At 37.8% G+C, this 24,021-nt stretch overlaps 1 protein-coding gene across 1 annotated transcript in view; it reads left to right on the top strand.

Annotated features, from left to right (window-relative positions):
• The window catches only part of wwc1 (WW and C2 domain containing 1), an 89,066-nt gene that overhangs the window by 19,519 nt on the left and 45,526 nt on the right, over nucleotides 1-24,021 (top strand). The window contains exons 2-6 of the mRNA XM_051937402.1: nucleotides 7,065-7,174; nucleotides 10,860-11,063; nucleotides 12,298-12,374; nucleotides 14,033-14,112; nucleotides 19,073-19,202. Coding sequence (XP_051793362.1) covers nucleotides 7,065-7,174; nucleotides 10,860-11,063; nucleotides 12,298-12,374; nucleotides 14,033-14,112; nucleotides 19,073-19,202 — 601 coding nt within the window. The remainder of the gene's footprint in view (nucleotides 1-7,064; nucleotides 7,175-10,859; nucleotides 11,064-12,297; nucleotides 12,375-14,032; nucleotides 14,113-19,072; nucleotides 19,203-24,021) is intronic.

Below are 24,021 nucleotides of genomic sequence, written 5' to 3'. Positions count from 1 at the left end.
TATTACCCGCTGTGGTAATCACATCTGAAAGTGGTTTATACCGGCGGATTCATGAGAATCTAAGCTTTCCATCGGCGTATAGTGTTTGTATAATCGTGTTTGCAGTTTCAGACATTTAGCAAATTGCTTATGCAGATCTCAAAGTGTTCCGCGGGCGGAACATTGAAGTGCAATGGGTTCAATAATTCACAGACATGTTGGGACGTAATACGAGTTAGCAGAGCTGCCGCTAAGGTTTACTCTGCTCTTACGTTATTCTGCTGCTCACTGTAACGTTAGTTGTAAGCTGTGAGATGCAGAGTACTGGGATGTTTATTACAATTTCAGAAGAGCTTTCTGCATTTACCTTTGACACGTGTTTTCTGTCCGGAGCTTCTCACACAAGAAAACTTTTCCTCTCACTCTCCAGTGTGTGTGAGGACAGCTTCTTCTTCGCTTAACTGCCGCTTAACCAATCAGAGGACGGGGTGAATAGTGCAGGAGACAGCAGGCAGGAGAGAGAGAGGCGCTGCTGCATCTGAGCCGAAATAACCCAGTTTTAAATTGATTTCTTCATATCGGCCGGTCGGATTAAAAAAAGGCCGATGCCGATATACGTCAAATTTCCAAATATCGGCACCGATAATCGGCCCGACCGATAATCAGTCGATCTCTACCATACATACACACTTTCAGGAACTTTCTGGTGTCTCAATAGCACCATTGTTTGAAAATTGGGCCCCCCTTTTTTTTTTTTTTTTACATTTTTGGGAGGATATAAATTCGCTTAACCTGCTTTTAAAACCTCACAAATGTCCCTAGTTTGTGGTAGAAATGGATGAATTCAGACAGAGTTGAGGAAATAAGTTGCTCCACTGTTTCATGTTTTGTTCAGAGTCGACTTCTCTGTTATATTGGACCCAAAACCAAATTTGGTAGAAATATTTGTGGCTGTATTTTGACAATTTCAGGCTTTCAAAGCTGAGAATTTTTTGATTTCACCCTGAAAAGACAAAACATCTTACACTGCACAAAGGTCTAACAGCCTGTAAATGTGGTGAGGACACAAACAGAATAGTTTCTGTCACTTTTAAAGGATTAAATGGCTCCAGGAGAGGAAGGAATTTCAGTTATTGGTCCTTGAAAATTGAAAAATGAAGCTAATTTTTGAGCCCTCTTCTTATAATATCTAAAAATTAGAATCTTGTCGTGCTCTACTTGCGAAATGTCAAATTTTACTGATGTTAGAGCCTCAAGAGTTGGAGAAATGTCGACCAAAGACCTTGTTTTCAGTAGAAAATATGGCTCCATACATATATATAAAGAAATAATACTTGTGTATATTTTCATTTTTCTTCTGATATTTTTGAAATCTTTGCAGAATCCTCTTTGCTGCTGCAATAATGCAAAATTCTCATCGTATTTATGCTCATAAGCTGCATAGATGTCACCACATTAGATTAAATGACTAAAAATAAACAGGCTTTTATCTGTTTTGTTTCTTTGTTTGTGGGACAACATGAGCGATTAGAAGCTCAGGATCACTAAAAGACGAGGACAAATGAGCGCTGCAGGTTTGTTTTTGTTTACTGCAGCTTTTTGTTGCCTGCTGCCGGTTTAACGCAGTGAAGCATGCAGAAGAGCTACGAGCGGCTATTGAATGACTGACGGTGAAATGGAGGCCGAGCCGCCGCCGCCAGCTGGTCCTTCCCTTGGAGGGAGAGTTTATGTCAGCGGCTCCCCTCGGCCGGCCGATCAGAGGATTTAGTGGGCGACGGTGGAGAGGAATCAAATAATGGGATGTGGACACCCGGCCAGCCAACCGGCCGCCTTTTTCTGGGGATCAGCGGCGGCGGCAGCCTCCCCGTCTTCCTCCAGAGCTAAATTTAGAGCCGAGCTGAGGGGGTCTTCTCCGGGCCCCTTCCATTATTCATCAGCTGAAAAAGGACCCAGTTCAGTTTGTGGCTTCAGCAGAGAGTCGCTGCTCTCTGTTTGTGTATCTGTAGTCACGAAACACCACAGACGAGTCCATTTCTGCTCTGAAACACATGAGAGCAGGTTGTTTTTCTACACTGTGGGGTTTTCTAGATGAAAGCATCGCAGAATTCTGTCTGTAATTGACTTGAGAACACATTATCTGTGAACAAATCGGCAGTATTGTGTCAGAATTTAGCCCCAAGATAATGATTTTGTCATTGTCTCCTTTAAATATTATTTAGATTCACACAAACCACGAAACAAAACCGCTCAGCCAAAGATGTTTTATTGGAGACAACTTTCAGATGTTCTGGTATCTAAGAGCGACTCATATTACGTCTTTATTGATTTTGGAACATGTATTCTGTGTACAAATCGACAGAATTGTTTTAGAATTTTGACATTGTTCCGCCCCAAGAAAGCCATGTTTTTGTTCTTGTCTCCTGTGAAAGGAAGTTCAGTTTTGATGATGAGACAGCTTACAAACTTTTCATTATGTAAAACGGGCACATCGTGCACATTTCTAGGCCTGTATCTTTATTTTTATTGAATTATCTCTTTAATTGACTTTATAGCACGTTGTCTATCTGCGGGATAGTGCAAATCGGTAGTATTGTGTCAGTCTTTAGCCTCAAGAAAATCACGTTTTTGTAACTGTCAGGATCAGTTTCCAGTTTGCCATCTTAGAATGATGTCTTTACTGGACTTTATAACACGTTATCTGTGTTTTTGACATGGTTTCTTAATTTTGAGGTTCGGTCGCCGCAAGAAAATCATGTTTTTGTCATCGTCTCCTATAAAGTGAGCAGGATCAGTTTCCAGTTGATCATTTTAGATTTAGATGGAAAACAAAAGATGTTTGTTTTCCAATATTTTGGATATCTAAAAGAATGGAAATGAACTCTGCACATGCAACAAATTTCAATTTACCAAGGAAACCATATAAAACGCCAAATAAATCGTCCAAAATATTCAGCAGAACTTAGTTTTGGATTTCAAATATGATTTCACCAACTTTTGGGACCTTTGTTAGTGGAATTTGTTGGGTGGAAAGCCAAGATTTTCTGGGTGTTTTTGGTATTTTAACGTGTCCAGATGGTGATGTTGACTCAAAAACTGGGGTTCTAGGAGTCTATGTGTTTGTCATTAAATGTGCAAATTTACAGTCTGCTTCAATGTTTTCTTTATGTTGAAATTTAACAACATATGAGGCTGATGGTGCCTAATTATTCCATACAGATAGGGCTGGGCGATATGACCAGAATTTTATATCCCGATACGATATACAACACGATATAGCATATTTTTGGTAAATTCAATGAATGAATGGGACCGGACAGCGGCATACCTTACAAAGCACGGTAGTCTGATCCTTGTTGGTCTTTTTAAATCCAAACCACCGCCATATGACAGAAGTTCCCCCTCTTTTAGGTACAAGCTCGTCGGTTTGAGCTGGTTGTTCGTCATCTTGTTGCTTAGATTTTTCTTCTGAGTCCAGTCCACCGTCTTCCTCCATAGCTGTTTATGTTTTAGCCGCATGCCACTGTTGCCAACTCCTCAGTAAAGAAAGTTGCTGTTGGTTGTCCTAAAAGTCGCTAGAAGTCGCTAAATGACGTCATCACTTAATTTGCATATTTCCCAGTTTGCATGTAATTGTAATCAACGTTGTAGGAGAGAGGAATAATGTTGTGGAAGAGACCAAAAAGTGAGTATAAAACACCCAAAATATGTTTTTGTACTAGAGGATAAATGCTGTGGTTTATTTTAGTATGACAGAGAAGAAACATTTTCATTTATATTCTGCTCTGTAAGTCTGGATGGGATCTGTAGTAACTTAGTGCATGCGCGATTCATCTGCCGTCTGGCCGCGGAGTGATGTGGGTCTCCTCTAATCAAACACTGGGACTGCTGTGGGCTTACTGGACTGACAGCCTGTGCTCTGGGAGGGGGAGAAGCTCACAGCAGCACCTGCTGCTTGTTGAGGACAGTAACTGCAGAATGATCCGAGTTTTCCTGTCAGTCTCCAAAACGGCACAAAAAGTCGCTAAATTTGTCGCTAGTCGCTTTTGACAAAAAAAATCGCTAGATTTAGTGAGAAAGTCGCTAAGTTGGCAACACTGGCCGCGTGCCTGGGCTTGCCGTAAGGCACGTCGGTGACGTAAAATAGTGTCGTAAAGCGTGTTTTGTGACACTGTGATATAAACGATAGGATCTTCACATAAAACGAGACATTTTCTATCATCCAGACGATATCTATCGTCATATCGCCCAGCCCTACATACAGATACTGCAAATTAACACTGAAATTGCAACAAATCTCATATTTATGGAGGAATCTATATAAAATTCCAAAAAATTAAACAAAATATTTTATAATACTTTTCTTTGGGTCGCAAATATGATTTCACCAGCTTTTGGTTCCTTTATTAGTAGAATTTGTTGTGAGGCAAGCCAAGATTTTCTGGATGTTTTTGGTGTTCTGACATTCCAAGATGGCGATGTTGACTCATAAACTGGTCTTCATAGGCGTCTATTTAATGTCATTGTCTTCATCCAAATGACCAAAAGGCCTTAAAGGCTCGTATCAGATGTTCTGAACCAGGGAAATGTTCAGCCGGTGCAGGTGGAGGAAGCCTCGGTGAAAGAGGTTGTTTGGGCGGCTGCAGGGCCGAGGGTTGCCCCAGAAACCTCCAGGCGATACGTCAGCGCTGCTTGTGGAATGCCACCGGCCGGCTTCCTCCTATTGTGGCCGACTGGAGGGACCCCCCCACCCCACCGCAGGCCTTTTCTCCTCATCCCCCCCCCCAGTTAGAGGTGAATAGAGCCCTCTCCTCCTCCACTCAGCCAACCTCCTCCTCTTTAAAATGCCTCCAGCGAGCCGCCATGAAGCCACCATTCTCCTTCAAACCTGCAGCTTTAAGCTTCATACAGAGCTGTAATTATTTTGAATATTGTTTGTGTTTTCTCTAAAACGTAAAAACACACTTTACTGAAGCTCAACTGGACAAATTCAGTCCAAAACTCAGAGGCGCCTAGTTAAACATCAGCCAGATCTCACTTGTAAGAAGCTCAAACCCGTTAATTTAGCATTTTTCCATCAATAAATTAATGTATTGTTATGGTTTACCATTTCTATGAATTCTGTTAAGGATTTTTCTGTTTTTGAGGATTTAGCACCAAACTAGGGCTGTAAAAACAGATCAGATTGTCATTATTTTTACGATGAAAATCATAATTTTAGTCTGAAAAGGCATTTTTGCATTTGGATCGTTCCATCTGAAATCATCAAACCGTTTCCACTGGACCATCTTAGATGTCTTTGACATTTTTGTAGCATGAATATGGATATTTTTAAAGATATTTGGAGAATTTTAGCTTGATATATCGCATACATTTTAAAAAAAAAATTTCACTCAATTTTTTTTTGTCTTGTAGAACATATGAAAAAAAGAACACTCACAAAGAAGCCATACTTTAGTCGGGATCTATTGTTATTCACATTATTTTTTTAGTGCAGGTTTTTCTTATTTTTTTTAACTTAAATTGTATTTATTATTGATTTTATGTATTGTTAATTTTCATTATAAATAGATTAATTATTGGATTTATTTAATAACACTTATTCTGTATAATTAATAACATTAAAATTCATAATTTCATGTTACTGTCTTTAAAATTATCTGCCAGATGTTTTAATTTAGCAGTACTTTAGTATATTTATTTAATAAAACATATGTGCTGCATATTTAGTTACTTATTTTCCAGATAATAGTATTTTGTGACACGTTTTACTTACTGCTTTCTAGATATTTCACTTGCCACTGCTGTGATTTCTATAATAATTTGAATAATTCTTCCCCAATCTGTTCTCTGACTGACTCAGCTGCCACGTTGCCATGTTACATATTATTTTATTTTATATGACAATATTATATACCATATTGCTGCTCTGGAACAGTCAGATTACCACATTTTCACTGACTTTCTTGTTGACGTCCTGCACATAGAAGTCTGAATGGAAAAGCTCAAAACATCGTGTAAAGTTGGTGCACTGTTGAGTTTCAACGCCCCAGTTTAATTTATTTTCTCAGTTTTTCTGTAGTTTATTAATATTGCACTTCATTGTGCTGTCTTGTTATCTTTGTTGCACTTCTGGTCTTGCAAAAGATCCCAAACACGAACACAAGAAGAGTGAACACTGGGGTTATAACTTTTTGAACTTTTTTTTTTTTTTACAAAATAAAAGTCCTGCATCATGATTGGATAAATTTTTTGGTATAATTGAAGAAACCAAACTCCATTTTCAACACTCTTTTAAAAAAGTCCCCCCGTAACAAAACAGTATTAAATACACATTACAGCCAATGACCTGAAATGTGAAACCGTGCTAAGTTATCACAAGGGCCATTACAAGTCAACATGACTGATAATGGATCAATGATAAGTTGTACTGCCATCATAATATGCTGGAGTATCAGTTTCTATTCTTGCTTTCACTTTATAAGCCATGTCATTGGCTGTAATGTGTATTTAATACTTTTTTGTTTCAGAGGGACTTTTTTAAAAGAGTGTTGAAAATGGAGTTTGGCTTCTTCAATTATACCAAAAAGTTCATCCAATCATGATGCAGGACTCTGATTTTGGAAAAAAAAGTTCAAAAAGTTATAACCGTAGTGCACACATACTTGAGTGAGGCGCTAATTAAAGTTTTGATGTTATATTTAGCATGCAAAGTTTAGGAAATTTTCATTTAGTTCTTTTCAAATGAGATTTTATATTAAATTTTATAGTACGTCGTCTCATTAATTGATTATAGACTGAATATTTTCAATAAGTTACTGTGTAAATCGTACACTTTGAATGAAAAATGCACTTTAAGTTTGAATGAAATCGCTTTACATTATTTAATTTTTCAGCTGTATGTGTGCTTAAATACTGAGACAATGCTTTTTTGTGATATTCTGGGTGATTTTTTCTTCAATTTGTTTCTTGCAGCTTGAATAACAGAAACGTGTACCTTTATCTCCGTCTGCATCCACATTCTAGTATCAACTGAGACGTTTGTTTCTGTTTCTAAAGCTGTTGTTTCTGTTATTTTGTTATTTCAGGCAGACGAAGCCTCTGACGTTCGCTGACTGCATCGGCGATGAGCTGCCGGTCGGCTGGGAGGAGGCATACGACCCGGTGGTCGGAGCGTATTATGTCGACCACAACACCAGTGAGTCTGCTGCTGCTGCTTATATGAGCAACTATATTTATTTTTTCAGAAATCACCTTTGTTTTGTCCTACCTGTGTGCTTAGAAAAGGAAAAAAGTGCAAAACTATAAAGTGAGGGTACTGAGGCCTGTCGAAAGTTATTCAAAATTTGTCCAAAATAACTTTAAACTTGTAGCCTAGCCGCGCTAGACAACCCACGGCAACGAATTTAATTCTCTGCCAGGGAGGGTCTAGTTACCCTCCATAAGGCTCGAGGCTGGATGCTCCTAAAACTGGTCGACGAATCACCATAAAGTGTAGAGTCAGAAGGCGGGCGTAACTAAGTGACGACAGAGGCGCGACGATTCTGACAGAAACAACCGGAAACAACTAGCCTAGCCGCGCTAGACAACCCACTAGGCACGTTTTTGACAAGTTTCCAAAATTACGCTTATGTATGTTACTTTTGTATGTTACTTTGACGGAAAAAAAGTTCACTTTTTTCCGTCAAAAAGTAACATACATAAGCGTAATTTTGGAAACTTGTCAAAAACGTGCCTAGTTTACCATCTTTTCATATGTTTCTATTGTTAAGGCAATCATCAAAGTGTAATAAAATGTCCTCTGATTAATCAATAAAAGAATTTGAATGTCTAGATGATTTGTTACACATTATTACTCCTTAGCTGATTTTTACTCGTATATATATTTCTACTGAAATACAGTCTTTGGTCGACATTTCACCAACTTTTGAGGATCTATCATCAGTGGAATGTGATGTGTGGCAAATATGGGAAGACAAGGTTCCCGTTTTTTTTTTGCTTTTTTACCATAGATTTTAATCCTATTAGTGCATATCTAAAGATTTCTCCTAGCATCTATTAAGTTGGGATGTGGCCACAAACACACATAAAAACACATCTGTTGATTAGAATACAGTAACTTAAGTGTTTTGCACTTATATAGCACCTTTTTAGCCTGAGCTAGGTTCCTCAGAGCACTTTGCAGTGTTTCTCATTCACACATCAATGCAAGGCCGATGTCGATGTCGATTATTAGTAATGGAGAAAGGCAGAGAACCGATACAGTATGTGTAAAGATATGCAATAAGTGTTTTTTTTAGCAGCATGTGATAGCAGGAAACTATTGTTGCTCAATTATTAGATATATACAGTGAATATTGTCTAATAACAGTGTCTGATAGTAACAACCTGTCATTCATAATTCATTTGAGTGTCACGTAAAGCTACAGCACTCAGCAGGGCAATCTGTTCCTGCCTCCAAACTTAGCCGCTAGCCGTTAGCATAGCCGTTAGCAGCTAATGTTCCGGCTTGTGGAGATGGTTGGGCTGTGTTCAGTTTTTTGACGTTTTTTGACCTCAGATACACACGTGGACAAAATTGTTGGTACCCCTCAGTTAAAGAAGGAAAAACCCACAATTCTCACTGAAATCACTTGAAACTCACAAAAGTAACAATAAATAAAAATTTATTGAAAATTAAATAATCAAAATCAGCCATCAATTTTGAATTGTTGATTAACATAATTATTTAAAAAAACAAACTAATGAAACAGGCCTGGACAAAAATGATGGTACCCATAACTTAATATTTTGTTGCACAACCTTTTGAGGCAATCACTGCAATTAAACGATTTCTGTATTTGTCAATGAGCGTTCTGCAGCTGTCAACAGGTATTTTGGCCCACTCCTCATGAGCAAACAGCTCCAGTTGTCTCAGGTTTGATGGGTGTCTTCTCCAAATGGCATGTTTCAGCTCCTTCCACATATGTTCAATGGGATTCAGATCTGGGCTCATAGAAGGCCACTTTAGAATAGTCCAACGCTTTTCTCTCAGCCATTCTTGGGTGTTTTTGGCTGTGTGTTTTGGATCGTTGTCCTGTTGGAAGACCCATGACCTGCGACTGAGACCAAGCTTTCTGACACCAGGCAGCACATTTCTCTCCAGAATGCCTTGATAGTCTTCAGATTTCATCGTACCTTGCACACTTTCAAGACACCCTGTGCCAGATGCAGCAAAGCAGCCCCAAAACATTACTGAGCCTCCTCCATGTTTCACCGTAGGGACAGTGTTCTTTTCTTCGTATGCTTGGTTTTTGAGTCTATGAACATAGAGTTGATGTGCCTTACCAAAAAGCTCCAGTTTGGTCTCATCTGTCCAAAGGACATTCTCCCAGAAGCTTTGTGGCTTGTCAACATGCATTTTTGCAAATTCCAGTCTCGCTTTTTTATGAGTTTTTTCAGCAGTGGTGTCCTCCTTGGTCGTCTCCCATGAAGTCCACTTTGGCTCAAACAACGACGAATGGTGCGATCTGACACTGATGTACCTTGGCCTTGGAGTTCACCTTTAATTTCTTTGGAGGTTGCTCTGGGCTCTTTGGATACAATTCCAACGATCCGTCTCTTCAATTTGTCATCAATTTTCCTCTTGCGGCCACGTCCAGAGAGGTTGGCTACTGTCCCGTGGGTCTTGAACTTCTGAATAATATGAGCCACTGTTGTCACAGGAACTTCAAGCTGTTTAGAGATGGTCTTATAGCCTTTACCTTTAAGATGTTTGTCTATCTTTTTTTTTCGGATGTCCTGGGACAATTCTCTCCTTCGCTTTCTGTTGTCCATGTTCAGTGTGGTACACACCTTTTCACCAAACAGCAGGGTGACTACTTGTCTCCCTTTAAATAAGCAGACTGACTAATTATGAGTTTGGAAACACCTGTGATGTCAATTAAATGGCACACCTGAGTTAATCATGTCACTCTGGTCAAATAGTTTTCAATCTTTTATAGAGGTACCATCATTTTTGTCCAGGCCTGTTTCATTAGTTTGTTTTTTTAAATAATTATGTTAATCAACAATTCAAAAGTAATGGCTGTTTTTGATTATTTAATTTTCAATAAATTTTTATTTATTGTTACTTTTGTGAGTTTCAAGTGATTTCAGTGAGAATTGTGGGTTTTTCCTTCTTTAACTGAGGGGTACCAACAATTTTGTCCACGTGTGTAATTCTGTCTGTCAGAGGAGATTATTAAAGTTGTTCTGACTTTTTAGAGATGTTCCAGTGCTCCAGATAGCGTTAGCTGGATGCTAAGAGGCACAGCTAACTTTTAGTGATAGCCATAGCCTAGCATCTTCAGCAAAGTAAGCTCCAGTTGCATCACTTTTATACCAACAAGTGAATTAGTGGTGTCTTGTCTGTATAACACTAAGGTTGCTTGTGGAGGGATGTTGTTTTTTATTAAACCTTCAGCGGTATCTGCTAATGTGCTTTTCTGTCCCTCTGTGTAAACAACAGCTTCCAGTGGTTGGTTGTTACTCATGATGTGTAACAGCCAATCAGATAGAGCTATGGGCGGGACATAATTGAGACCACAGAGTGACTTCAGAGACAGAGAGAGCCACAGCAGCTCATGAAAATTATTTGGTCATAGTAAATAAAAATTAATCTTAAAACGACAATAATCGGTTGATCCCTAATTAGGAACAATTTGGGCTCATTTTCCTTGGGATTCTTGAATTTCCCTCGAGATTAATAAAGTATCCATCCATCCATCCATCCATCCATCCATCCATCCATCCATCCATCCATCCATCCATCCATCCATCCATCCATCCATCCATCCATCGTTTTCAGGACCTTCTATGAATCTGACTGCCCTACATGCTAATATAAGCGTGTTTTCCTGCAGAGAGCACCCAGCTGGAGGACCCGCGGGCCCAGTGGCAGAGGGAGCAGGAGGCCATGCTGCGGGATTACCTCGCCGTGGCCCGGGACGCCCTCAGCGCCCAGAAGGAGATCTACCAGGTGAAGGAGCAGCGACTCCGCCTGGCCCAGCAGGAGTACCGGCAGCTCAACGATGCCTGGAGGGACAAGTCCACGTCCCAGACCAGCTGTGAGTGTAAACGGGGCGTTTGTAGATGGTTTTATGGTTTGAATTCTATTGTTTTCTGTCACTTATCCAGGTTGTTTTTTCCTGACTTGATCCCTGCTTGTGTTGGATCTACTCTCATATGTACAGCAGTTTGGATGAAAGCTACTACATATGTATGACTATTAAAAAAAATATACTAAATTAATTAAATAAAACTGCAGTAAAAAAAACAATATTTAACAGATATGTTTTAAGAGTAAAAATAAAAAAGAAATAACATTCAATTAAAAAGTGTTTGTTTTTAAATAAATATACTAAATATATAATATAAAATTGCAGTAAACAAACAAAATTTAACAGATACATTTTAAGAATAAAAATGTAAAAAAATGCAACAACATTCAATTAAAAAGTGTTTGTTTTTAAATAAATATACTAAATTAATAAAATAAAATTGCAGTTAAAAAAATATATTTAACAGATTTGTTTTAAGAGTAAAAATAAAAAAATGCAATGACATTCAGTTAAAAAGTGTTTGTTATTAAATAAATATACTAAATTAATAAAGTAAAATTGCAGTAAAAACATATTTAACAAATATGTTTTAAGAATATAAATACAAAAATGCAGTAACATTGAATTAAAAATTCTTTGTTATTAAAAAATATGCTAAATTGATGAAGTAAAATTATTGTAAAAACATTCAACAAATGTGTTCTAAGAATATATATACAAAAAATTGAATTAAAAATTCTTTGTTATTAAATAAATATACAAAATTAAGATAAAATTACAGTTCAAACATATATAACAGATAGATTGCAAAAAAATGCTGTAAGATTGAAATATATATTGTATGTTATTAATTATACAGCATTATTATTAAATAAAAAGAATATAAATAACATTTATAGTAAATTAGAAAATGATAAATGGAAATTTAAAAATACTATTGTCGTAAATACATTTTAAAAATAATTTTAAAAAATTTGTTATAAAATAATCCTGATAACATCAAATTTTAAAAAGTGGAAAAAAAAACTAAATGTGATAAATAAATGTATAAAAGTTGAAATGAAGAAATATAGAAATATTAAATTTAATTATTTAACGTTATTTAATATTTCGTTCCTGTATATGTCAATAACTTTATAATAAAGAAAAGAAAAATACATTTAGGGATAAATACAGAAGCAAAAATAACAAAAAAACATGAATACCAGTCTTTTTCTTGAAATCTTTTTTTTTCCTGTAGTGAACTCCAGATCGTCCTCGTCCAGCAAATACGACCCAGAGATCCTCAAAGCAGAAATAGCCACTGCCAAAAGTCGGGTAAGAGTTTCTCCCACCAAAGACTCCAAACGTTCAGTTTACTTCCGCTGCTGCCTTTGTGTTTGCTAGCTACAGTTTCAGAACTTACTCCTGTTTGGATTACATGTGTGTGCTCCTATTGTTCATGCTGAAAAGGAAACGTACATTCACTCCTCCTGGTAGACGATCAAATATGTGCTGAAGTCACCTGAGTCCAGCTTCAGTCACATGTTTAGCAGTTAAACTGGTCCAATAATCGCATATTAAAACTCATCGTTGCTGCTTGGGAGTTTGTGAATTCCCCATTTAACGCTTCAGTCTGTATATGCTCTGTTTGACTGATCTCATGGAAAGACTAGTGCTGTACAAAAACTGATCATCTGAGGTCAGTGAATGTATCTCAGTGATTCTAGTATAACAACTCCTCGATCTGGAAGTTCCAGTCTCTGCTGGATCAGCACCACTGGATAGAACGACACCATGAAGACTAAAGAATACTCCAAGAAACTCTGATAAAATGTCATTGAAAAGCATCGGTCAGGGGATGAGACAAGAACATCTCCAAGTCTCTGAATATCTCTTGGAGTCCAGTTAAATCCATCTTTAAGAAATTGAAGGGATATGAAGCACGTTTACATCTGACTAGAGCAGGACATCCTCAGAAATTCAGTAATATAGCAAGAAAGAGACTAGTGAAGGAGGCCACCAAGACACCCATGACTTCCCTAAAGAAGTTACAATAATTAGAGTAATGACTTCAATAAAGAAGTTACAATAATTAGAGTAATGACGGAGGCCACCAAGACTACTATGATTCCTCTGAAGAAGTTACAATAATTAGAGTAATGAGGGAGGCCACCAAGACTGCTATGATTCCTCTGAAGGAGTTCCAAGCTTCAGCAGCTGAGATTAGACTACAACAGCTATTGTCTGTTCTTTACCAGTCAAACTTTTCGATAGAGTAAGAGAAAGATGTTTGAAAAAAACTCATTAAATCTCAACTGGAGCTCATCAGAAGACATGTGGAGACTCTGAAGTCAACTGAAAGAAGGTTCTTTGGTCTGAGGAGACCAGAATAGAGCTTCTAGGTCATCAGACTAGACACGTTTTTTTTATACATCATTGCAAATGTGGCACCCCCACTGTGAAGCATGGAGGTGACATCATCATGATGTAGGGATGTTCCTCCTGGAAGGCTTGTAAAGGCAGAGGGTGAAATAAGTGAGCAAAGTCTGTAGAAATCCTGGAGGATGACCTGATGGAGTCTGAAGAGAACTGAGACTTGGAGAAAATTTGTTTTCCTTCAAGACGATGAGCCGAAGCAAACAGTCAAAGATCTAGAAGCCGAGTCAGAGTCCAGACCTCAATCCAACTGAGAATTACTGTCTGGACTTGGGAAGAGCTGTTTAGTCACGATGGTTCCTGTGTTACCTGACAGAATTTGAACAGCTTTCCAAAGAAGAATAGGGTGAAATTGCAGATGTGCAGCCAAAGATTCACTTTGACATGAAAGAGTCTTTGTTTTTGTAAACCTAATTCAATTTGACCGTGACTCAGTATTAAAAAACAATGAAAGGGAAAACGTCTAAGGGGAATGTATACTTTTTCATAGGTGCTGTATTTGTGACCCATTTCTACAGATTTCTGTTAGGACCTCCGTTTTATTTCCTCTTTTTCAGGTGAACAAGCTGAAGCGGGACCTGGCCTGTATGAAGCAGGAGCTACAGTACAAAGAACAAGGCTTTGCGACCCTCAAAGAGTAAGTCATCACACACCTCCTGCTGTTCTCCTGTTTGTGCCTCAGCGCTCGTGTTCGCTCCTGGAGGTTTTCCAGTTGGTCCTCCTCCACCTCGCATCCTCTCTGAAGGGCACGTTGGCAGGTGTGTTTGTTGACGGCCGACTCTGGGATCTGATCCTCACCTCTCGGGCCGCCGCCTGGGCTCTTCATTTAGTTTGACGAGCGGAGCGAGGCGCTCGGAGTCTGACTTGAATAGCAAGTGAAAGTGTGACCTTCCTCTGGTGTTTGAGTTTCACATTCTCCTGCAGAACGTCCTTCGACTTAAGCTCACCGCCAAGATCAGGTGGAGGCTTCTCTTATCGGTTAACGTGGTGTCTTTTTATATTTCTTTAGTTGGAATTAGCTTCTTTAAAGGTCTGGATGAAATATTAATGTCAGAAAATCCAAACTAGAGCTGCAACTTCCCACCATAAATTCATCAGTTGACCTTTAATGGGAGTTAAAATGTCTACAGTCGCTCTGCTGTGGCCGTTGCCTTTGTAGAAGTCCTAGGAGATAAAAGTTTTATTTGATATTTTTGAGATATTTTTCTGCTTGCATTCATTTCACTTTTAGGACTATGACTCCTCTGAGGGAATTACAAGAACGAGACTAGTGAGGGAGGCCACCAAGACACCTATGACAGTGATTAGAAATCTGACATCTGCAGCAGCCGTTCAGTCTTTTGTATCTACCGGAAACTATTTTGTCCAATTTCTTACCAAATTTCTTTTGTTTTTCTGGAGATATTGATGATCGAAAATGGCTTACAATTTTTTCGAATATGAAATTGCCAATATCTCCAGATACGAAAGCAGGAATTTGTCAAAATTCGGCCAAAAACGTTTCACAGAAGTTAGTTTTGGGTCTCAAATAGAAAATAAATAAACTCTGACTGAGATCTAAGATTGTGGAGTAGCAGGACTAGCTGTACATATGTGAGTTTATAATTAGTTTAGGCCAATGAAGCTGCAGGTGGAGTCACTTATACACAGTAAGATGATATTTGGTTGATACAGACTCAGTATTTGCTGATTTAATGTTGTCTTTTTTCACTTTGCTAACAGGTAGCATCTCTTCCCTGTGTTGCAACAAAAATGAACACATTTTCAGGTCACATTTGCGCTCTGATCAGCAGTTTTCTGACAAAAACAAGACGACGTATCTCACACGTGCGGCGTTTGTGGCACGTTTCCACTCTTCTTCCATTACCGCCGCCTCTTGTCTTTCATGTGTCAGATCCTGAACTTTTATCTGCATCACATGAGCGATGAGATAACAGATCCTGGACGTCCTGCGTTGTTGGAATTTGCACTGAAACGCGTGTAAACTGCAGCTTATCGCGTTGCTTATCGCCTCGGCGTTATCGCGCATTCCATCCCATCATTAAACACCTCTATAAATGCTCCGATGAAGCGGCAGCTGCCTCTCATTTGCTTCCTGACCTACTTTTGATACCTCCGAAAACGAATCGGCGATACTAAAGGTGGCTGTCGGTCGAGAGCGTCCATCTGAAAGGGGACGAGGCTTTCATACTTTTTTCTTTTTTTTTCCTGCTGCTGGATTGAACAGGAATGTCCGGTCTGTTTGTCTTGCCTCCCGCAGCACAGTGAGAGTGTCAGGAGGATTAAAGAGTAGCTGAGGCAGAGCGGTCGGACGGCATTCCTCCGTGACTTTCCTCTCCTGTTACAGTCGTCGGACGGCATTCAGCAGCCAATCGCTGTTTGCAGGAATACGAATAGGCTTAGACTGGAATGCAGCCGCACACTCAGCCTCTGATAAGATTTCACTAAATGCTGCTGCTGCACAGGAGAGGCAACGTTTCCTGATAAGAAACATGGAAAGCGTACAGAAAAATGCAAATTTATAGCTGATGTTTGTGTACGATAAATCAGAGGTGACTCCAAAACAAGGAGACAAAAGCACATTTTAGATTAACCTTCTGCCTGTTTTTATGAATGTTTTTCTGCTCCTGTCTCATTTTTGCTCACTGTTGGCTCATTTTTTTCCACTTCAATGTTATATATTACACAGTTATAAAGCCATAAATCACGCAAATACAAGTTTATTTTCTTTGATTAAAATTGTAAAAACCTTAAATCAACATGTCCAGCAAGTTCTAGCAGCTGGGAAACACGCTGGCTCTACATGCTACAGATAATTTACTGCTTACGTTTTAATTTATTCCCATATTTGTCTCAAAAGTCTGGATTTTTTCTTCTTCTTCAGGACTTAAAACTCTAAAACAAGGAGAGATTAACCCTCTGAACTTCTGGATGTTTTTATGAGCATTTTTCTGCTCCCGTCGGTTCATTTTTCACTGCAGTATAAAGTCCTGCAGCTCCATAGAAACAACAACTGTACAGATAATTTGCTGCTTACAATTGAATTTATTCCCATTTTTGTCTCAAATGTCTGGATTTTTTTGCAGCTGCAAAGGAGGAATCTGGTGAAAATTGTTTATTTTGGGTCAATTTTTAAGTGAGTTTGGTGGAATATTCAGAGTTTAAGTTTCAGTTTAAGTCTGAAGAGATGTGATAATTGTAGATGTTCTGGCCCTGATAAATGCCGTCATTTGGCATTTTACTCTTATTAAATTAAAAAAGCTGAGACTAACCGTTTTTCAAGTGATCACAAGTTTTATCAAAACTGGAAAAAACTACATACTGCAGATATTTAGCTATTTACATTTTTAATTAGTTTCTTCTCTCTTCTTTGTATACACAACCTGCAGTTCAGCCGAGAAGTTCCTGATTTTTTTTAACTCATAGTTTGGAGTTTTAAAAGCAGAGGAGCTGCACATATTTGCAAATGTACACAACTGTTCAAAAGTTTGGGGTCGCATAGAAATGCCCTTATTTTTTGAAAGAAAAGCAGTTTTTTTTTCCAATGAGGATGACATTAAATTACCCATAAATCCAGTCTAGTCATTGTTAATGTGCTAAATGACTATTGTAGCTGGAAACAGCTAATTTTTAATGGGATATGTCCATTAGGGCTGGCCTGAATAGTGGTTTCTGTCCTCTGGATATTCGGGCCCTATTAAAGACGAATATCCGGATATTCGTTCCGCTCCGTAACGTCCGACGGGGGGCGGGGCTTGTGGCGGAGACGGCCCGAATATTCAGATCCATTCGTCTGGTCTCCCGGGTCCTTCGTTTTAAACTGAAGAATTCCCACACAGCGGAGGTCTTCAGCATCTTGTCTTGGTTGGGGTGGGGGGCAATGTTTGGATACCAAAATAATTAATATCCGGATACCGCCACAGCGAACGAATATTCAGATACTCGGGATTTTCGGGTCCAGCCCTAATCTCCATAGGGGTACAGAGGAACATTTCCAGCAACCATCACTCCTGTGTTCTAATGCTACATTGTGTTAGCTAATGGTGTTGAAAGGCTCATTGAGGATTAGAAAACCCTTGTGCAGTTATGTTAGCACATGAATAAAAGTGGGAGTTTTCATGGAGAACACGAAAATGTCCGGTTGACCCCAAACTTTTGAATCTTTACCCTTCTTTAGAAAGTTATTTTCCCTCAGTTTTATGGAAGCGCAGTGTAAAATCATGGAGAATACTGCTGGGCTGCATTATTTCTTCTTACTAGGCTCATAGTTCTGACCATGCATCCTGTAAATAGTGTTTTAAAACTTTCAGCAGCAAATTACAGTCAGGAAGAAACAACTGAAATCCGTATTTTCATTCTGTATTCGACAACTCAAGGCCAAAGGTCTCTCTGCACTCACAGGTGGTTTCGATGTTTGAGATAAAGGAGCTTAATAAAACATCACAATTTCAGCATTCAGAATGCGTGGATGTCTCTTTCTGCATGTGTTACAGTAAAGTGGCTCTTGTGATTTCACACATAAAAAGGTTCACAGCAGCTCTTTGGCTCGGAGTAAGTCGACGTTTGAGGAGGACTTTGAGAGGATTAGTTGTTCCCTCTGCCTGTTACAGACAAATACCTCCCTCCCTCACTTCCTCATTCTCTCTCTACCTTGTTTTCTCCCAAACCTCCCTCCCCTCTTCCCTCTCTGAAGAATGTGGAAGGACCGGTTGTTCACATGCATGCATGACTTGTCGATGACCGGGTTTACATAGCTGCTGCTGCTGCTGCCTCTGATGGTGGTTTTCCCTACAGCTGGGTTTTCCCAGTCTGACGGCAGCCAAAAACTGGATCCAATGTGTTACATGGAAGAGGAACAGACATTTGATGTTGCATTCAGAGCTGCGTCTACGTCTAAAATGCGTTAAACCGGCGTCGCTTTTTCATTAATGTTCGTCCCGGCTTCATTTAGACGTATTTGAGAGATTATACAAGTGATATTTAATGCATAATAACACAAAAACAGTCAATACTGAATCTAAACTAGGAGCAGACACTGATAATTCTGATAGTATGTGATGTAATCTAACTACTTTATCAATCCTGTCTTCATGTTGGGGATAATTTAGGGTCATTCAGATCTGACTCATCATACGCGCTCAAACTAATTTGCTGCTTCGTCTCGTCTCTCTTTTGGTCTGTGGCTGAAATATTTCCATACAACTCATGCTTTTTTAAAAATTTCAACCAGGTCTTCCTTTTCAGTGTTTCTCTGCTGTTTTTCACTCTTTTCGCTCAGCGCATGTGGAGGCTGCAGGTCAACAAACTCTGTGTCTTGTTTAAACAATGAGAAACAACAGAAAACTCAGTGAATCCACAAACATTTAGTGTTCTGTCAGACGGAGTTCTTTTGTAATTTAGTTGTTTAAAATGAGGAACTGAATATTATGCAGCATTACTAATAGTTATTTGCATTTTATTGGTGAATCTGTTCCGCGTTTGGTCAGAAAAAAGTCCAAAAAATGACTTCAGCAGCTGCTCAGGTTGTTCTGAATCCAAACTGACCTCTTCCTCTTCCTCTTCCTCTTCCTCTTCCTCTTCCTCTTCGTCACCTCCAGGATCGACCAGAAGGTGTCCAACAGTCCGTATGGATACAAGCTTCAGGAGGCTCAGGCCATCCTCAGCGAGGTTCGATCCATCCGAGACGCCATCAGCTCCGGGGAGAAGGAGAAGCAGGAGCTCATGCAGGTAGAAAAACAAGTTTATCATCACATCTGTAAGATAAGATAAGATAGTCCTTTATTTCTCCCCACACCAGGAGAAATTCACATTGTTACAGGAAAAACAAAGTGAGCCAAAAACGGACAAAAACCCACCTTTAACTCAATAACTGAGTTTTGCTGTGGAGATTTTAAGATGCAGAATCACTTTAAGACTCGTCAGCTTTTACGGTTTACAGAAAGTATGCTTTGAAGGCGTGAAATTAAAAATGAAATAAGCAGAAATCAGTCGAATTGGAGGAATATCTGGTTCTATTCAAAGATGTTCTGCAGCTCACAGTTGAAACACAAACTCTTCTCAGTTTAAATGATTCAGAAATCCAGTTTAGTCATTAAATTTGTAAATTTATCTCAGTGAGAAATGCAGAATTTGTCCGGCATTCATTTTAAACAAAAAAGCACCAAAGTGTAAACACAAAACTGTAAATTCAGGCACATTTTGTCCCTCCTAAAGTTAGTAAATATAGAAGTACTTCAGTAATCCTGAATGAATGAAAAGCATATTAATAAATGACAACCTGTGAGCTTCATTTCTGGATAAATAATAAAATCTTGTTCAAAAAAATCTGTGATAAATAAATATATAATAAATACATAATATTAATAATTAAAAAAACTGAGCTTGGATTTCTATTTTATGTCTCTAGATGAGGATGGAAGGTAAATTCTGGGTAAAAATTGGGTGAATTTATCAACTAATGAAACTGTGGCTTCTTCACAAAGGATCATGGGAGTTGTAGTCTTTCCACAATTTAATTTAGAAAAAAAATCTGCACAGTTTTAGGCACCAAATGAGAAATTTTATTCTCTTTAAAAGCAACATTTTGTTCTCGTATTTCCACCAGACTGCTTCATTTGCAGGCAAAACACGATTTCCTTCTTTAATATAAACATGTCGGAGTGTCAAATTACTTCTTTGTATCCGTGTTGAGTCACTTTTATTAAATCATTTGAATGAAATTAAAACTAACTGCTGCTCTGCTGAACCTGAATCAGACCAACTTCTTCTTTCTTTAAAGCCAGAACATGAGATTAGTGCAGAACTTGTTCCGCCTCAAAAAGTTTGTTTAACGGCCGCTGGAGGCTGGATGTCAGACAAAAGAGGAAGGGAAGAGGAGACAGACAATCCAAATAGCGACATCTGATCCGCAGAGCCACGTGAAACATGTCAGGAATCACAGTGAGGCCACTATGTCGAGAAGAAACGTGCAGTTTTACTCTCGAATCGAAGCAGACCGTGTGGTTTGAGCTTCCAGGCTGCTCTGCTGCTTTACTTTGAAAGGTCAGATTGTGTCGTGGAGGTAAAATGAGTCACAATATGCACCTAAAATGTACCGGACGACCTCTGGACGAGCTTCCAGAGTAAAAGTACCTCTCAGAAGGCTCTGAGACGGAGCGATTTATGATGGAAAATGAGCGCATACGAGGAGGTGGAGGAATATCACCAAGGAGACGAGGGCATCAGACGACCCAGGAGAGTCTGCGGCAGCATTTTATCGCTTCACGTTATATTGGTGTGAAAAAAAGAAGCAGCCAGATGTAGTAAAAGAGCTTTAGAGGCTCGGTGGAGCTGCAGGGAGGCAGCTGGTGTTTTAATGCGACGGCCAGTCAGTTTAGGATGGAAGACGACGTGTGTTTGAGCTTTTATTTCCCTTTTAACTCGACTGGTATCGACTCGGACTGGCTCTTTGTGGCTGCAGAGATAACAGATTCCCACACCAATCTGATTTTTTTTTCTGTCAGTATGAAATATTTATTTTCATCACGAGTTAATATCCTGGTTGTTTTCCCAGGTCATTATTTATTTACATTGTTTATGATTTTTTATTTCCGTGTCCTCATCTGTGCTTGTGTTCTGATTTATTCTTTGTTTCCTGGCCCCCCTTTCTTCTTTTTTTTTTAAACTTTAAACTGTATAATTACAGTAAGTAAAAGATAAAACAATGCAAAGTGACGTCTCCAGATGTTTGTCAACAGCAAAAAACAGCAAATTTTCACATTTTAGGGCCTGAAAGCAGGAAATAATTCACATTGCAGCATCAAAAATGTTTAATTTACAATGTTTTATTTAATTTTTATTCAATTTGGTTTACATTTTCAAACATTCAAATGTATTTTATTTAGATTTTGAAAGTATAATTTAGTTAAATCTTTGGATTTAATTACATTTATTTAATTAGTTGGATTTTACTTAAAAAATGTAATTAAGTTCATTTAAAAAGTGTAATGCAATGCAATTTATTTATTTTAAAATGTAATTTTTTATTTGTTTTTTTCATTTAATTGATTTTTTAAATGTATTTTAATATTTTTTTAAAATTGGAATTTTATAACATTTTTTAATTTAATTTATTTTATTTATTATATTTTACTTTGTAATGTGATTACAATTTTTATTGTAATTTTGTTCATTTAAAAATGTAAGCAATGTTGTCAATGCAATTGATTTACTTTAAAATTTTAATACAGTTTAATGATTCATTTATTTGCTTATTTTTACATTTAATTGATTATTTTAAATGTATTTTAATTTAATATATTTTAAAAAATTAAAAAAATTAATAAATGGATTAAATGTATTCAGTTTATTTGATCTTTAATTTAATTAAAATTTGAGTATAATTAGTTCATTAAAAATGTAATATAATGCAATTTTTTTGTTTAAAAATCCCTTGCAGTTTATTTGATAATTTATTTGTACATTAAATTGATTATTTTATATTTGTAATTGTGAAATTTTTTTCATTCAGTGAAGCATTTTTAGCTGTTCCTAAAAGTCTAAAAAGACATCAGTTCTGGTTCAACACTCAAGATAGAATAAACATATTTACATTAAATAAAAAAAATCCAAGGTGACATTTGACAGTTATTTTAGCATTTAATTTAACATATTTTTTAATTTAATAAAATGCTGTTATTTCATGTATTTTTTCTAAATTTAATTTGATCAATTTAATTATTTCTTTCTGCTCTGTTTTATGATGATTTTTTCTTTGTTCTGTGCTTTTCTGATCTTTGTTGCTTGTCTTTCATCCTTATTGATGCTTTTAGTCTTTTTTTCCAGCGGTAAAGCACCGTTGTTAACAGAAGTGCTGCATAAATAAACGCTATTATTGTGATTATTTGATCGTCAGATTAATGTTCTGCTGATTGTTTGTCTCTTCGGTAAATCTAATATCTTATTTACACAACAGTCACGGATGAATTTCAGGCTTCAGAGACACGAAGCGCTCGGTCAAAAATAAACCAAAAGACGACGGAACAGAGAAAATAATGATTTTTTTATTTTTTTTTTACCAGCGGCTGAGGACAGTGACGTATGTTGTAAATAAATAGTTCAACGGCTGCTTCTTCTGAGGAGTTTGAAATGTTCACATTCACATTCCTCGTCTGTTCTCTCCTCAGATTCATAGTTTTTTTTTATTTCTTCTCCCTCCGTCCTTTACTTTGGTCTTCAGTGCAGCGTGGAGTCGTTCATAGAGCTGCAGAGCGTATTAAAGTTGCATGATGGGACGTGGAGTCTGTTTACAGGTGTGCATGAAGGGAATAGAGATGAACTCGTCTGTTTGATTTCTGGCTTTAGGCTCGGATGTGATGACCGAAAAAAACCAGTGTTTTCTGTTGTTTTCCTGCAGGTCTGTGAGTCTCCTGCACATCTGCGTCTGCATATTAAACAAATCATTTTCAGCACATTTTCTGTAATTAATCGCCGTGCTAATGGAGCCTCCGTATAGATTTGAAATACCTCAGATCTGGCTGCAGGTTTGTTGAACTGGTTTGGAGGTGTTCAATAATACATCGTCTCCTCACCGCCTCCCCCGTCCTCCCCCTTTACCATCTGCAGCTGACAGCTCAGTCTGAATATCTGCGAGTTCGTCTGTTGTTGTTGTTGTGCGTCTGCTGTCTGCTTGTGTGGCTGTGGGTGTGAATATGTGGAGTAAATCTGCATATAAACAAGCTGGTGGAAAGAATTGGTGGAAAACTTTGCAAAGGCAGTAAAAATAGAAATATTAAAAATGGCACAAAATTTGTCCAAAATGATTTAAATAAATTGTCTAAATGACTCAGTTTGTCCAAAAAGATTGTGAAAATGACACAAAACGTCCCAAAATGACCATTAAGTGTCTTGAAATGTGTCCAGAACGACACAAATCTGATCAATAAACTCTTCTGAAACTACTCAATAATTGACTAAAATGACTCAACAGATTTGTCCAAAAGTGGCAAACGTGTCCAAAATGACAGAAACTCTCCCAAGATTTAGAAAAAATTGTCTAAAATGACTTGAACACTTCCAAAATGCATCAGTAATCATCTATATGTCTTAAAATGTGTCCATAATAACATAAATGTTGTCAGAAAATGACTCGCAAATTGTCGACAATGTACTAAAAACGTCTCAAAACGTCCTTAAAAGAGGAAAATCAAACCTACTGGATCAATAAAATGAATGCAGCATGACTCAGAAACAGCAAACAGAGGAGGAAGTTGTTGGAGATACATTAAGCATGGAGAAACATCTTTCTACAGATGATGAGCAGAGACTCAAAACTGGACTGAAACCTGTACAAAATGACTCAAAAGTTATCATTTTAAACGCAATTTGAGTTATTTTGAGCTACTTTAATACAATTTATAAAATGTTTGCACATTTTTTGTTACTTTCTACACATTTTGAGTCAATTTTTAACAATCTTATGTTGCTTTGAGCAAGTTTCAAGTTATTTTAGAGAAACTTTGAATCATTTTGGACAATTTGAGGCGAAGACGACAAGAACACGTTTACC

This window comes from Acanthochromis polyacanthus, chromosome 17 (genome assembly GCF_021347895.1).
Source record: "Acanthochromis polyacanthus isolate Apoly-LR-REF ecotype Palm Island chromosome 17, KAUST_Apoly_ChrSc, whole genome shotgun sequence".
Taxonomy (NCBI): Eukaryota; Metazoa; Chordata; class Actinopteri; family Pomacentridae; genus Acanthochromis; species Acanthochromis polyacanthus.
Note: the sequence above shows the minus strand (reverse complement) of the source record. Positions and strands in the feature narration are given on the sequence as shown.